The 15,840-nt window shown below is 41.5% G+C and overlaps 2 protein-coding genes across 5 annotated transcripts; one reads left to right on the top strand and one right to left on the bottom strand.

Annotated features, from left to right (window-relative positions):
* Positions 1 to 704: 704 nt before the first annotated feature.
* On the bottom strand, positions 705 to 4,205 carry LOC141014270 (diamine acetyltransferase 1-like). The gene is made up of 6 exons (XM_073488007.1): positions 3,962 to 4,205; positions 3,046 to 3,097; positions 2,873 to 2,953; positions 2,212 to 2,313; positions 1,661 to 1,701; positions 705 to 1,195 (listed from the first exon to the last, which is right to left on the bottom strand). The coding sequence occupies exons 1-6, from the start codon at positions 4,022 to 4,024 to the stop codon at positions 1,019 to 1,021; spliced, it is 516 nt and encodes a 171-aa protein (XP_073344108.1). The 5' UTR covers positions 4,025 to 4,205; the 3' UTR covers positions 705 to 1,018.
* Positions 4,206 to 6,299: 2,094 nt separating this feature from the next.
* On the top strand, positions 6,300 to 15,024 carry acot9.1 (acyl-CoA thioesterase 9, tandem duplicate 1). Of its 4 annotated transcripts, none has more exons than XM_073487990.1 (16): positions 6,300 to 6,442; positions 7,684 to 7,778; positions 8,547 to 8,573; positions 9,219 to 9,264; positions 10,050 to 10,220; positions 10,337 to 10,374; positions 10,474 to 10,557; positions 10,733 to 10,836; positions 11,489 to 11,562; positions 11,738 to 11,805; positions 11,902 to 12,013; positions 12,250 to 12,340; positions 12,503 to 12,588; positions 12,675 to 12,762; positions 13,021 to 13,171; positions 13,352 to 15,024. In XM_073487990.1, the coding sequence occupies exons 1-16, from the start codon at positions 6,429 to 6,431 to the stop codon at positions 13,405 to 13,407; spliced, it is 1,305 nt and encodes a 434-aa protein (XP_073344091.1). In that variant the 5' UTR covers positions 6,300 to 6,428; the 3' UTR covers positions 13,408 to 15,024. The 4 variants fall into 4 exon arrangements, with proteins under 4 accessions (XP_073344091.1, XP_073344092.1, XP_073344093.1 ...); XM_073487992.1 differs by lacking the exon at positions 6,300 to 6,442 and adding an exon at positions 8,110 to 8,149 and having other exon boundaries at positions 7,699 to 7,778; XM_073487991.1 differs by lacking the exon at positions 8,547 to 8,573.
* The last annotated feature ends 816 nt before the right edge of the window (positions 15,025 to 15,840 follow it).

Genomic DNA, 15,840 nt, shown 5'->3' with positions numbered 1-15,840 from the left:
TCTAAAAGTTCAGAGGTCAACTTCACTGTGACATCAAAATACTCTGCAAAAAATGTTCTGCCACGACGACAGCTCCACAGATCCAAGCTCATGCTACTTCTTTGTGAGTAAATTCCTGCAGTGGATTTATGATTGTTCAACTCAGATGAACTCCTTTGTTGGAGGGTTTTCCTCAGGAGTAATCTTCTGTCACGATAACAGCTCCACGGTTGAAAAACAGCCCTCAGTTCCATCTTACAAATACTAACGAGGTCGGGCTGTTGAGGTCAGACTCGTTGAGTTTATGGGGTCCAAAGGGGCTTCACACAGATGGTTCTGATAAACTCAGCTTCTATTTAAAAGGTGTGAAACCTCACTGAGGCTCTGCAGAGCATCAAGTTCAGAAAGACTACTACTTTAATTAGAAAGAAGTTAATTATTATCAAATTAAGATGCCGATTGTGATTGAAATATCAGTTAGTTGGACTTATAGACTAAAATACTTGAAAAGATGGCACCCGCCCATTAGAAACAATATATTAACTGAAAAATGAGTCTTTAAGTTGTAATTTAACTGTAAAGTATTTAAAATATTTTGTTTTTACTTTCCACTTCAGGTTTCTTTATCCCTGCAACTGCATTTTTGCAAATTGACTTTAACATGAAAAACCTCCTGACACGTTTGTTTACATCGTTTCATCGAGGAAAGACACCACAACGACATGTTTGATTACTTATTGTTTTATTGAAAACTTAAGTGTTTCCCTCTTCCACACATCAAATCAACCAAAATAGAAAATTAAATCTCAGAATAAACCACACTGTTAATAATTCAGAGCGTCAGTAAACAGAAGGCTGACTACAGATTGTGAGCTACATATATAATCATATAACTGTGATACAGAATTCCCCTTTTTGAAAAGCTGAACTTCTACGAATCGACCTCCGTCTGAGTGGAGAGAGAAGTCGAGGAGGTTAAACTCTGCTCAGACTGTCGTGTCTCCTCCGCTCCCTCCTGAGCTCCGCGCTGGGCCTCTAGTCATTCCTCCGCCGGAGTGGCCATCTCCACGAGGCTGTTCTTGCCGAACTTGAAGAGCCTCCAGCCTTCGTCCTGGGAGAGATCCTCGGCACCGCGCCGCTTGTAGAACTGGATGGACGGCTCGTTGTTCTCCGCGACGACGAACATCATGCCGCTGCAGCGCATCTTTATCGCCAGCTGGAAGAGGGACGAGAGTTAAAGGGCCGCATTTAGTTGACCCACTCAATCGGGACACATTTGTGTGGACAGGATCGGCAACTTCTACCGACTGTATATCACCAGATCCTACATAATTTAATTTTCAGTTATAGATGCAACACAAGCTCAGGAGATTTTAGTGAGAGACCTCTGCTTGAGAGCTTGTGGTTACAAAGAGGATCTTTATCATTCAGATAACAACCTCAGCCTGTCAGCGGCAAAGACAAGCAGGAGCGGATGTGACTTTGACAATGCAGGAAGACAACAGCCTCATTTTTATCTCACCAGACTAGTTTCAGCTGCTGAAAAAAAAACAGCACTGCAGGCGACAATTCAGAGGTTTGGAACCAGGCCATGGTTTTATTCTTTCTTATTCCCTCTCAGACACACGCTGCAGACACACGCTGCAGACACGGTGCCGTGCTAACAGCTAAATGTGCTCACCTTACTGAGATGCCGCAGGCACTCGGAGCCGATGCCGAGCCCTGGAAAGAGAAGAGAAACATGGAAAAAAAGTTTGTTAATAAAGAGGCAGCTTAAAGGAGCAATTACATTTTTATTCAGTCATTATAAACAGTATATACAGTTCTGTTTCAATTACAATTACGCTCGTCACCTTTAGGGATGCATGATATGTGACACACCTATTTATTAAATTATCCGCTATTTATCTCCGGGATATTCCAGCCAATAAATAGGTGGCTGATTGCAACTTAAATCCACCAATAGAAGAAGAAGAAGAAGAAGAAGAAGAAGAAGAAGAAGGAGGAGGAAGAGAAGAAGAAGAACCAGGAGGAGGTGGAAGGGAAGAAGGGAAGTGTTTCTTTTCCTCAGGAACTTCTTTTTAAAAACACAAAAATCTGAAATTATCTGTTATCTTTTCAGTATCCACCGTGAGAAGCAGGTAATTAACTTACATATATATAGAGGTAGTTATCAGCTGAGAGACAAATTATTAACGTCAAACCAGCGTGGACTGGATCAGATGTTTATACCTCTGTAGGCCTCCATCACATAGAAGTCCTCCAGGTAGAGCTGTTTTCCAACCCAGGGGTCATAAGTGAAGTAGTACATAGCAAAGCCCACCACCTTCAGACCTGCAAAGCAAACAGTTAGACAATGATGACATGTGAAGAATCCTGCTGCTATTTTTGTTTGGTGATTTCTATTCTGCCTCAAGGGTTTCAGAGTTGCACAACTGGAGTCAGTACTTCTGGCAGGGTTTGCAAAAATATTTGACACAATGCACAGTTCAGGTATTACGCCCTGAAGGATGAGGTATCTCTGACCTATTTCTTGTGCTGCTTGAACATGTAAAACTCAGGTTAGCAGGTCTGCACACATTTCTTTTACTCAGCTGCCAAGTGTTATGTCAAGAACGCCTGACTGTTCACACAGAGAGTTAAACAAAGCTCAAAGGTTCTGATGCAGTTTGACACCATATGTTACTAAGTTAAGCATGGGGTGTACAACAGATCAGAGAAGAGTGAACATCTGCAGCCAGGCAGCTGCTGCTGGGTGCTTCAACAAGCAGGCCTCTGTTATCACACCTATAGTTATTTTACAAAAACAGGAAGCACATGCAGTACGGATGGACTAAAATGAAGAGGCAGGCTGCACTTTTCTGTGCGAGGGGGTGCGGTGGGTGGTTCGTACCTTCACTGCTGTTGTCTCCTTGGATTTCAGCGATGATGCAGTGGTAAAACGGGGTCTCACCAAATCCATCCTCCAGGAGCTCTGCACAGAAATTAAATCTTTCAGCACCAGACGCAGAATAATAATGAAAATATGTGTATAGGCAGATTAACGGAGGGCGCTTTAAAGCCCACCTTTTTCAGTCAGTGTCACCTGGTGCTCCATCTCTTCATATTTTGCCAGTTCCTGTGAGAAGAAAGACGGAAACAGCGGGTTACGTTTGAGACTAGAACCCAAATACAACCAACAAATAAAATCTTAATAACGTTATTATAAACACACCCAAAATGTGATGTTTTTTACAAGCACTGTAAGTGAAATGTGTAGATAAACTCTCAAAAAATCTCCTTTACACCTCCATTTATAAACTCTGCCTGCAACTATGTTATGTCATCTATACAACAATTACGGAGGAGTTGTAGTTATTGATATATGTGCATACAACTGCGTAAAAGCTGGAGGTTATTTATCAAGCAAATACATATTTACTCACACAAGAAGCTGCTTTTCTCTACTTTATATCGTTCAAAGCTGAATATCTTTGGTTTCAGGGGATTAAAAACAAGTTTTCCTACAAGTGATGGACACTTGTAACTTGTGTTTTTTTATAATTTAAAGGGCTGAGGTGGTCTTGTGTCACTGCTGTGACGTCATCGCGAGCCGCAGGCCTCGGGGTCAGCGCGATAACAACATGCGCTGGACCTGCCGCTGACCATATTTGGTAAACCGGTAGTGAGCCGGATGCGAGACGTCTGGCTGTAAACAAAGGCCGCCGACATCTAATCTGTCACTCGGACATCCCCCGGACGTCTCCTCCGGACGCTTGGTGAACAATTACACGGTGTAATTAATCGTTTTAAAAGGCGTCAACTGACTTTAAGAGTCACATTTTTTTTTTAGTTACTCGAGAGTCACGACAGAGTTCAAGTTCGCGGCTAACAGACGGTTTAGCTAACATGTAGCTAGCTGGTTATATTAGCTGCACTCACGTCGAATAATAATAATAATTGTGGGTTTCTGAGCACATTCCCGGTTTGTTTTGATCCCTACCTTCACCATTCGCAATATATCAGACACGTCCCTGGGTTCAGCTTTTCGTAATTTATACTCCATTTTCTTCTTTTACTCTTTTTTCCTCTCGTTACTAATCCTCTGTACGTGAAGTGGAAGATGAGTTGTTTCTTCATTCGCTTCAGAGTGGCTTTATCCCCACAGTCAGCCTCTGATCCGGACGCGTTTGTCGAGACAAGAACATCCAGTAGGTATCACCCTCGGCTGGGTCGCTGCCGTTCAACTGCGCTCTCCTTTGTTTACATCGGAGCTTTTATACCCGGCTCGCGCTGGCATGCGGTTGGTCAGTCCCCCGGACGGCTCTCGGATTTCTGACGAATCAGCGACGACCTCTGGCTTTTTTTAGCCAATCGGCGCACAAGGGGTTCTTACGGGGGCGGGTGTTGTGATTCTGTCATAGGATCTTTGTTTTGAAGGGAAGAAACTTGGAAAAGTAGTTTGAACTTCAAATAAAAGTAGAAACTCCACATATTTAAACTGCTGTGTTTACTGTGCTTGAGTTGTAACACATTTTGCATTAAAATAAGTCAAATATACTCAAATAGAAAACGCTTCAGTGTTAAAAACAGTTAATTAATCGCACGCTTCAGTGTGCTGCAGGACTACAACGACCACACCATTTTCTTTAAGGTGTGTTAAAGCGTTACAGTGCATAAGTAGTTTAACACACCCACAAGACTCAGGCAGACAAGTGGAATTTTCCACCTCTCACACACAGAAAGGTCAGGTGAGGCTACAGGCTGTATCACTGTTACAACGCTATGCAATCATGGATCATTCTCCCAATAATGAAAATTCAATCATTATCTCCTCATCCCCCATGCTGATGGAGAGTTGGGTGGATTTTGGTCGTCCACGAAACGTCTTTAGAGCTTCACAGCAAAACAGAGTTGCAGCATTCTCCTTAACAGCTGAAGTAGCTGGGGTCCTTGATTGAAAACATACAAAAAACAATTGAAAACAAAACATAGAAATGGCTCGATACAGCTTGTCCAGCATAATCCAAGTCTCTGCCAGCCCTGAGATCCTAAATTAATGTGAAAAGGCTTTATTTACATTACAGTGTGTGCACACACTACAGACAAAGCTAAGCTTAAAGGGAAATTCCAGTATTTTTTAGCCTGGGCCCTATGTTTACATGTTTTAGTGGGTCAATATCCATATTTGTGTAATCAGTCTGGTAGATCACCTCAGCTGGCAGCTGTGATGTGGCTGTCACATACTTAGACTTAGACTTAAAGGAACAGTTCACCCAATAATGAAAATGAAGTCATTGTCTCCTCACCCTCATGCTGATGGAAAGTCAGCTGAAGTTTCGTAGTCCACAAAACATTTCTGGAGCTTCACTGTTTGAAAAGCGTGAAGACATGAAAGTGTACATGCAATACACTGGGTGGCGCTGTTTTAATAATTGCATTTAAATAGTATCCACTGTAGAGCAGGTTAAGTCTATGAAAATTAAATGTCAAACAGCTGTTTCATTTTCATTTTAATGTAGCCATAGAGTGCCCATATAAGTATGTAGACTCCTACGATGCTGTCCTGAGTTCCCTTCCTGAGACAGCTTATCACCCATTTACACCTGGACCCACCTAGTCCTAACGACCCACACAAATGGGTCAACGACTCACATTTGACCCTGAAACTCAGAGTTCACATGCAACCTTAACGACCCTGTTATGGTGCCTTCCATTGCTAAAAGTGGTCCAGTGCAGTTGCTTGGGAAAACATTGTTCACTGCAAACGGTTGTTTGAATCGAACTTCACAAGCATCTACAGCAGCTGATTTAACAGTTAAGGGCACTTAAAAAAGGACAGGAGGCTCCTAACACATACTCTCAATGGCCTCTATTGTGCACAGATCAAGTGAATAAAGGGAAAATTACAACTACGAAGTTGTGCTTACTGCACGTTTCACAAACAAACACATGACGTAAAGAGAGCTACAGAAGTAAAAAGTAATGGTTCACTATGTGCGCTGTCAAACTTCTGGTATAAGGGTTCACATCCTCACAGGGTTTGAAGCCTGCAACTCCTCTCCAGTTAGTTAGAACAGAAGAAGGATGAGTTGTGAAACGTATTTGAGAAAATACACAAAATGTAAATGCAAATTAATGCATTTTTTGCATGAAACTTATTAAGCTACTGTGGAATTTAACTTTAGTTTTTAAATTTGCATTAAATCATCTTAATAAAGTCCTCTCTGGGCCTCCACACAGCCCTCCTCCCTCATCTGGAGGATCCACTCGGCCAAATCAGGACAAGAGCGCGTCATGTGCGTGCGTCTTGCGTCATGCCACAGTGGGCGTGGCCGAATCCCAACCCGGAAGCTGTCCTGCCACCGCACTGCCCTGACGAGAAAATCTGTCACATTTCTCCTTTAATACCAGCTCACCGGCTTCATTTAGACCCCCGCAACTTTAACGCCGACACCCCGGACACCACAATGCTCTCACCCAGGTCAGTGTGATTATAAACGGGGCTCAAAGTCACGTTGCCGCCTGGGACGTTTAGCTTAGTCCCGTTAGCATATTTACACCTCAGCTAGCTTATTGGTGCCAGCAACGATGAGCATCCCTGTGAACTACTTGTGTCAGTGGTTTTGTCCTGGTGCTTTGGTTGTACAGCTGTTTTTAAGTTTTTTTTCTGTATAAATTAAAGGATCAGCTCCACCTGGGAAAAGTGAATCAGGCCCAAACAGGGTGGGGATGCGTTGTATACATAAAGGGTGTGTCAAGTTCAAACCACTGCCAGAAAAGTACCCAAGTGGTATTTACAGGAAACTGGATAGAAATGAACCTTTCCATGCAAAGTTATTGTTGCAGCTCAAGATATTCTGTTAGGGGTATGAGGTATAGACTTTAAAGGTGCACTATGTAGTGTTTTTTTTAGAAAGATCTTCATTAACTGATTTATTTCTGCCTAAATAATCAAACTCTATTTGTTTTCATGTCTAAATAAACTGAATAAACAGACTGACCTTTAAAGGACAACACAATTTATACTGTTTTACTTTGTTTACATGTGGCGGACCCTGCCACCTTTCTAGCTTCAAACAGTGTCCTCTGAGAACAGCTTGTTTATTCACTTATGGAAAATATAGATATTTCTCTATTAGTACCTCATTAATAATGTAAATATTACTTTTCTGAGTTTGAATATCTTCTTTAAAAACTACATAGTGCCCCTTTAAAGTCTTGAATTGCATTATGTCTAATGAATTCATGTGTTCTGATACCGTGTAATGTATTTACTCTGAGTGGCAGCCTGCTACTCCTCAGCATCCTCCAGTATGTATATCCACCTGTGTATATATTTTTTAATTCACTGGTATCTGATCAGCATTCACTGCCGATACAAAAAGTTCAGGTATTGAGAAGGATGAGAACTAAAGTCTGGATTAACTGCTACTTCACTCAGTTGTCATGGAACAAAGTGGAGCAGATGGTTTCTAAACGAAGCTGCTGACGAACAGAACTGAATTATCTGGCAACACGACAACTTTTACATTACGCAGGAAGATCTGTCCGTCCGTCTGCCTGCTCAGCTGTTCACTGTGGAACAACACGGCGGCATTTAAGGCAGATCAGATTCAGTTATAATTAGAAGAGGAGGATGCATGTGGACGTAAATGGACTCCTCGGTCTTCAGGTCATCTCAGGGTTTGTTTATATTCTGTCTTGTCCTCATGTGGGCTGCAGGTTCCTGCTGCTGCGGTCGGCTGCGTCCTTGACCACAAGGTCGTTCTGCGCAGGGGGCGTGTCCAAGCAGGGCAGGGCACCGGACATGGTTGAAGGTAAGACTGTGAGAGAATGATCCTGCTTCCTGTTTGACTTGATAGACCCCCACCTGGTTCAATCATAGATCTGTTATAGACACGTATGCTGTCTGATTGAACAGGAAGTCTGCTGTTTTGCACTGGTGCAGAGAGTTTACTGGACCAGACCAGTGAACCTGCTGCATTTGCCTCAGACTTTTCTCAGCAATTCAAATAGAAAATTAAATATTCGATTTTTAGGTTCAGAAATTGTATTCTTTGTATAAAAGAAAGAGAGACCTATATTGTCTTTCACTAATTCATTATGACAGAAATGTTGTCACCTTAATCCTGTTATTTCCTCTGTCAGTGTCCATGAAGTGGTCGCGGTGTGTGCTGAAGTTTTGATGGTGCGTTCAGGGTCCGTTGATGTTGTTGAAGCTCTGCCCCTCTTCTCGATTCTCAATTTGCTCATCCCCGCCTCCTTTCCTCACCTCCTCTCCTCGCGTCTCAGTCCCTCCCACATGATTAGCGGGCTGAGAAGGAGAGGGAAGAGACACGAGGAGACATTTAGCAAAATGAGACGTCCGTGCTTCAAAGCCTCATTTTAAAGCAACGTCAATCATATACGAGGTGTTGTGCAGCTGCATCATCTTTGTTTTCATGACATCCAGCTTTTACAGCTTGTCTGGAGGTGTGAGCATATCATGATCATGGTGACGTAATTAATGTGTGTGTGAATCAAGTTCAAATGATCTGATCTGCTCATCCCGTGTGCCTTTCTTAATCATTTTTATTTCTCCACAGGAAATCCACTTTTACATGTGTCAAATGGTGTGTGTTGGTAAACCGAGACAAATCCTAACTATCTAAACCTCGCTCTCCTACCTGTAGTAATTCTCCTCTAATTTGCTCTAATTGCACGGTAATTCCTCCTGCATGTTTCTGACCAAACCTTCGTTCTCTTTTACCTGAACCGCATCGTCTCTCATGTACGGCAGCTTTCACTGTGCACCCGTTCTGGATTTAATGTTGCAGCTGGCCGGGCTTCTCCTCCAGCCTTCCCTGCAGCAGTGGTTGCTGGTCTGTTAACCTTCTTCTTCAGCTGGTTCCCTCCTGATGTCTGTCACTGTTCGGCTGCTTCTTTTCTCTGTGTTGTTTCATATTGTCTCACAGTCTGAACCTCAGTAACCTGCAGCCTTCAGGCAAGAATTAAGGACATTTTACAACTTAAGTCATTGTCAGATTGCTTCTTCTTATACATTTAAATCTGACTGGAGAAGATGTATGAGGCTGATTACTGGTTTCCTTGAAGGCTCCAGCTGTAAAAACAAGAGTTTAACAGTCCCATTGTTTGTTACACAACTTTGGATGAAGCGCTGCTCTGACAGAGACAGTATGAAACATGTAGCCTTGAGCTTTTAGCACTTCCACATACGTGCACACAGAAGAGCTGATTGTCTTTTCTGTGTTTTTCAGTGCGAAACAGGCTGAGAGAAATCGTGGGAGCTTCCACTAACTGGAGGTACTGAAACATCTGTGTCAAAGGACACATGATGAGCTTGTTTTGTGCTGACGGGTCACCAAAGTCCTTTGTTATTGTGTCTAATAACCAACACTTAATACTGATACATAAACATTTTACTTTAACTACACTACGTGCAGTATATTTGACACTTAAATTTTCTTTTTTAGTCGTAGAGGTGGCACGACTCTACAACTCAACAATTTTTTAAGCACTGACAGCTCTGCCATTGTTGACTGTCACATCTGGATTTATAAAGATCAACAGATCATTGGTTTTATGTCCTGACAGCTGTCAATAACAATTTAATCTCTCACTCTTTAAAAAGATAGGGGCATTTTACAATAACAGCTTGACCTTATTCTGGTGGCTTTTTGCAGGTTAGTGTAAATCTAAAATAAAATAAGTATTGACACTTTACATGTTGTACACCCTGACTCAGACTTACTCACTTTATTTCAATGATTATACTTCAGATTTAAAAAAGAACAAATGGACTTTATACTGCAGGCACATTGCATATTTGTGCCTTTTTGACATATGTACATTTTATATTTTTACATATACTGTATTTATAAATGTTAATCTTGAATTTTTCACCAGAGTCCGCCACACTGCTCGTCCCTCCACAAACTATACATGTGTACGACAAATAAACATTTGAGTCCTTGGAAGACGATGACAGAAGAGAAACCGTATTAATTATGAGAAAAAAAGAAATGGAGTCCAGAAAGTTCATCTCCAAGGGTGTTTATTCAATAATATGTTCAATAACCCGTCTGCAGTGACCACCAGCAGGCCATGGCGGAGCGCGTGTCGCTGTCGTCCATGTTGGCGAAGTCTCAAAACGACCTTCCAGCCAAGAGGATGAAGGACAGCTACCTGGAGGTTCACCTGCCTCTGGGCTCCGAGCCACAGCTCCGAGAGAAATACCTGACCTTCCACAACACTGTCAGGTACACACACACACACACACACACACACACACACACACACACACACACACACACACACACACACACACACACACAAGAACTCACCTTCCTCTAACTCTTCTTCTGTCTTTTTCCAGGTTTGGCAGAATCCTGGAGGACTTGGACAGTTTAGCAGGTATCTTTCTAACACACATTGATGATTTCCATTATAACTAGACAGGAAGTTCAACACAATCAAACCCTTATCCACTGACTTCCTCGTCTCTCTCCTCAGTCCTCATCTCTTACTCTCACACATATAATACGGCACTGAAGAGGTCTCCGCTGTCCATCGTCACTGCCCTGGTGGATAAGATCGGTAAGAGGCTCTCATATGTGATCACACCTACAGGTTGAGTTGTTTGGTCTAAAAGTTTGGCCAGATGTCGACATCCATGTCCTTCTTTTGAGGGTACATTTACATCCATGTCCAGGTCTGAGTTGCAGATGTCGCCTGTTTTAGGATGTTTTCATGTTGTTTTGTTGTTGGACAGACATGAGGCAGCACATCATCTATCCTGACTGCGACATCAAGTTCACCGGTCACGTGACGTGGGTGGGAAAGACCTCTATTGAAGCCAAGATGCACATGTCACAGGTAGACACCCTTCCCTGTCTACTTATGCACACATTGCGTGTTTACTGTAATTTAGTTTAGTTGTCAAGTTAAAACAAAGACACAACTCAGACAAAAGACAAACAGGTAAATCAACCACATGGGCCTGTAAATTAAGATGAAAACAAGCTACGGTCACACAGGAAGACAAATTAAACAAACTTTATTGTACTTGTGTGACATCCAGAGAGGATCAAACTTTAACTCAACTGACATCCCCAACAGATATATTTTACAAATACAGTTAACAGTAACCAGTATAGGCTACTTATCTGTCCCTTAAAAAGTTGCTCAGTTTTGTGAGTTGTTGAGTGAAGTGAAACTCTACAAACATTGTGAAACGCTGTCTCTGACAAATTCTTAATTATTTGGGCCTTCTTGTAAATTCAGCTAATCTTCTACATTAAGTTTCTTTCTTTGTGTAGATCTTGGCATCTGTTTGTCCCAGTTAGGTACTTGTTTAATTGCATATAGAGTCGGAAAGTGAGATCTGATCACAAGTGGTCACTCAGACGCATCTTAATTGCCAGGTGTGAAGTGACAGACTTAGAGCTGTCCACTTGTGATCAATCACTCAGGACGGATGTTAATACCAGGACTGATCATTTCCTTCATGATGTGACTATTCTTTCAGTACCGTGATGGAGCTTATTCCCCAGTTCTGGATGCTACATTTGTTATGGTGGCCCGAGATCCAGAAAACAAAAGGTGGGACACTCAGTCGAAGCTTTTCAGAAAGTCTGAATGAGTAGTAGTAGGAAGGAAGTGAACCCATACAAAGGAATCAACAGTTGTCAAACCCTCCTTCTTCTCTCATTAATGTTGCCTGAATCCTCTGTTTGTTTCTGTTCACACTTCTTCTTCTTCTTCTCCTTTATTTCAGAGCAGCTTATGTAAATCCACTGAAGCCAGAAGGCCCAGAGGAGGAGAAACTCTTCCAGGAAGGAGAAGGTTTAAGATCCTGACACAACATCGGTTACGATAAGATGATGCCTTCATTTAATTTTTGTGCCAACTTCTTTTCTCTATATCGTTTGTGTTTTCCAGCTAATAAATCCCGCCGTGTGGAGCTCAGCACTGCATCGCTGCTGAAGGTGGCTCCTACAGACGAGGAGAGGAAGGTCGTACACAGTCTGTTCCTCAACACGCTGGACACAAAGTACGACTCACTGAGATGCTGTGAAATTAAATCTGAACTGCATAAGACCTCAATAAAATCATCACGCATAGGGGGTCAAGCAGCACTTACTGCAACTGAAACAATTTGGGATTTAGTTGCAGCTATGACAAAGATAATGACTGAATTATCATTTTTGGGTGAGCTTATCCTTCAAGATACAGTGTGTTAAATAACCTCACTTCTTCTGTATTTTCTGTGTATTTCTTCTCTTACAGGACGGTCAGTTTCCGCAGCAGAGTTCTGCCTCCAAGCTCCGTGTGGATGGAAGATGCCAAACTGAAAGGACTGGAGATCTGCCACCCTCAGGTGAGAGGAAGTCTGAGAAGTCGACCTTCCATTCATTTTACTTTACGGTGCTTCTAACGTTTTTAAGAAACCTAAAATCCACATGTAACGCAGTAAAATTTGATTTTTAAACAACAGTAGGAACTCACTTTAAGGCCCTTTCTCTGTCTGTGTGGCGAACAGGAGAGGAACATCTTCAACAGGATATTTGGAGGTTTCTTGATGAGGAAAGCCTACGAGTTGGGCTGGGCCAACGCCTGCTCCTTCGGGTGAGAGCTTAGAGGAAAAGATGCTGCTGCTGGAGAAAGAAAGAACGTTTTCTTTGACGTTAAAGTGTTTGTTGTGTGTCCTGCAGAGGCTGTCGGCCGAGTCTGGTGGCTGTTGATGATATCCTCTTCCAGAAACCTGTGGAGATCGGCTCCCTGCTGCTGCTCTCATCGCAGGTCAGAGAGTCTGTGTGCATCTCTTGTGTTCATCTACATCTGATCAGCATCTTCATATTTTATTCTGCCAATAGATCCTCCTAAATCCTTCACACTGCACTGTGAAACACTGAGAGGTTGATTTACTGAACACTCAAATGACACAAACATTAATTCTGTAATCGGGAACAGCTCCACTTTGATGTGTTAACGCAATCTGGCCAGACAGTGTCAGGAGGCATACTGATGTATAAGTGTGTGTCTTTGTGTGTGTTTCAGGTGTGTTACACACAGGGGAAGCACATCCAGGTCAGAGTTCACAGCGAGGTGTTCGACCCGCTGTCACGCCAGCACAACACCACCAACGTCTTCCACTTCACCTTCGCTTCAGACCGAGACGTCCCCAACATCATTCCCAACACATATGGAGGTGAGCACACGCAGACACACACACTGTAACACACACAGGTGGAGTTGTAGTAGTAAGGATTTGTGCCTTTTTTACCAGATTTAAGTCTCAGATTCAAGATTCAAAAGCCTTCTGTCTCTTGTAAAGTGAGAATTTTGTGATCACTACATGCTTAATGCTGGTGTTTTATTTGTCTCACAGAGTCGATGTTGTACCTGGACGGGAAGAGACACTTTAACCAGACTGTGGAGCACTGAGAGCAACATGTCTACTGCCTGCCAAAGCCTTTCAGCAGCTGACCAATGAGGCTGTTCAGACCTGGTATCAAGTCAACATCCGTCCTGAGTGATCCGATCACAAGCGGACAGCTCTAATTAAGGTCACAGTCGTGATCTGATCACTTGGACCACATTCAGAGACGGTCTAACCACATTGTTTTTGCAGTTTGTACGCACATGTGTCCCGGACAACTACTCAACTGACATCCTCTGTGAAAGGAGAAGAAGAAGAAGCCACAACTACAGGCAGAATAGATTACACACTCTCTGATTTCCATGTGGTTCACTGTGATGTAAATTACATGTTTGAGCTCTTAACCTGCCAATGTTAGCAGCAGATGTTTGTGAACACACTGTCCGTTTCAACTGATCCAACCATTGAACTAGTAACCACAATATCACAAGACTCCCTTAACAAATCCTGCAATTTTAAGAGTTGTTGAGTGATGAGAAACTTAACAAACTTTGTGAAATGGCTACAACAAATTCTAAATCATTGGTGCCTTCTTGTTAATTCAGCATAAATGTAAAATATGAAGTTTTTTGATTCCTTTTAAAAAAGTGTCAGTCTGTGGCAGCACGGCTGTACCAGCCTGTCTGCTTCTGTGTCTAAATTGTGTCCAACATTTACACTTAATCCATAAAAAGGAGTCAACTTTTTATTGACGTAAACATGTCCAAATTTACAAATACAGTAACCAATATAGGCTACTTCTTTGTTGTCCAGAGAGAATCCCCAAACTCCCTTTAAAAATCACTAAATTTTGTGAGTTGTTGAGTTAGGAGAAAATTATAAACTTTGTGAAAAACTGTCTCTGACAAATTCTGAATTATTTAGGCTTTTTTGTTAATTCGGCAAATGTTATCAAGTTCCTTCTTCCTTTGTGCGCAGAATATTGTGCCCATTCTTCACAGTGAAAACGTGTTTATCTCCATATAGAGCTGGGATGTGAGATCAGATCACAAGTGGCCACTGGAAACGTATCCTCTGCCAGGTGTGAACTGACACTCAGAGCTGTCCACTTGTGATCGGATCACTCAGGATGGACGTTAATACCAGGTGTGAAAAGGGCCTTTGTGTGTGTGAGCAGTCGGTTGAGAAGAATGAATGCAGTTCATAAAGTCTATATAGTTTTTATATCACGCCTTGTTAAGTTTACACAACCATGTGGTGACCTGATTCCTGTTTCTTTATTTCTTCTGGTGGTTTACATTTTGGTCTTATGAGAAAAACTACAGTACAGCAGAAAGACAGCTTTTTTACACTCATTTATATTTTTATTACACTTTGTTTGACAGATATAGCTACCAGATGGTTTGTTTGACAACCAGTCAGCGTTTACAGCTTCACGAACATGAAGCAAACGTTTGGTTTCCTCGCCGCGTCATAACCTCAGATATTCTTGTTTCGCATGTTACATTTTTATTATCCACTGTCGCTTATACGCACAAATCTTTTTGACTTTTCTTTGTTATGTTGAATGGGCAGCTTTATTCTGAATGTGTCAGACTGCTACAAGAGGAAAGAGGGTTTCATTGTTTCTGACTTTCAATCATATATTTACTCAAATGCAATAAATGAATTATTTATCTTGACCTTGTGGTGTCTTTGCTTTCATTATGTTTGCTAAAAGTAAAAACTGGTGGGTGGATATTATCCTCTGATGTCCTCAGTTTCCTGGAGGAGCTTCGTCAAATCTGAGAAACAAACCCCTGATTGTGTAATAATGATGTCATCAGGGTTATTTATGTCGTCTGTTTCCTGGAATTTATAACAGAAAAACATGAAATGACTGATGAGTCTGTTATTTCTCTGAGCAACCAACCCAGACTGATTAGCCAATGAGAGCCAAGAATGACCATGACATGTCTTTGTGACATCATCCCTCATTATCATAAAGAAGTATAGAAGAAATATATTGACAAATAACAAATGGATGTGAAAATAATTAATACTGAAGATATGTCATTTGTTTCATTGCTTATTATTCTGTGTTTTGGAGTCTGTAAGTATTAGTAATTCTGTTTGATTTCCTGTATTTTCACAAGTAAATTCTGTGGTACCAAACCTTTATCCCTGCTTTGTTAAAGGAATTTGTACTATTTAATCTTATGTTAACGAAAAAACTTAAAAAATCTGTCTGTAACACTTTAATGTGTTCCTAATTAGACTAAATTAACAACCACCAGGTGTATCTACTTCATATCTACATTAATTTTAAACATCATTTACATGTTTTTTTTCTTTTTCTTTTTATATTTACATTTAATTTCTTTATCTTTTCTTTTTTTAAAAGAATATGTCTAATTTATATCTACATTACTTTTAAAATCATTTCCATGATTTATTTATTTTTATTTTCATGTTTGCATTTAATTATTTTTTCTTTTCATTTAATGCGATAAAACCTC

Source organism: Pagrus major, chromosome 19 (genome assembly GCF_040436345.1).
Source record: "Pagrus major chromosome 19, Pma_NU_1.0".
Taxonomy (NCBI): Eukaryota; Metazoa; Chordata; class Actinopteri; order Spariformes; family Sparidae; genus Pagrus; species Pagrus major.
This window is presented reverse-complemented; position numbering and strand designations above follow the sequence as displayed.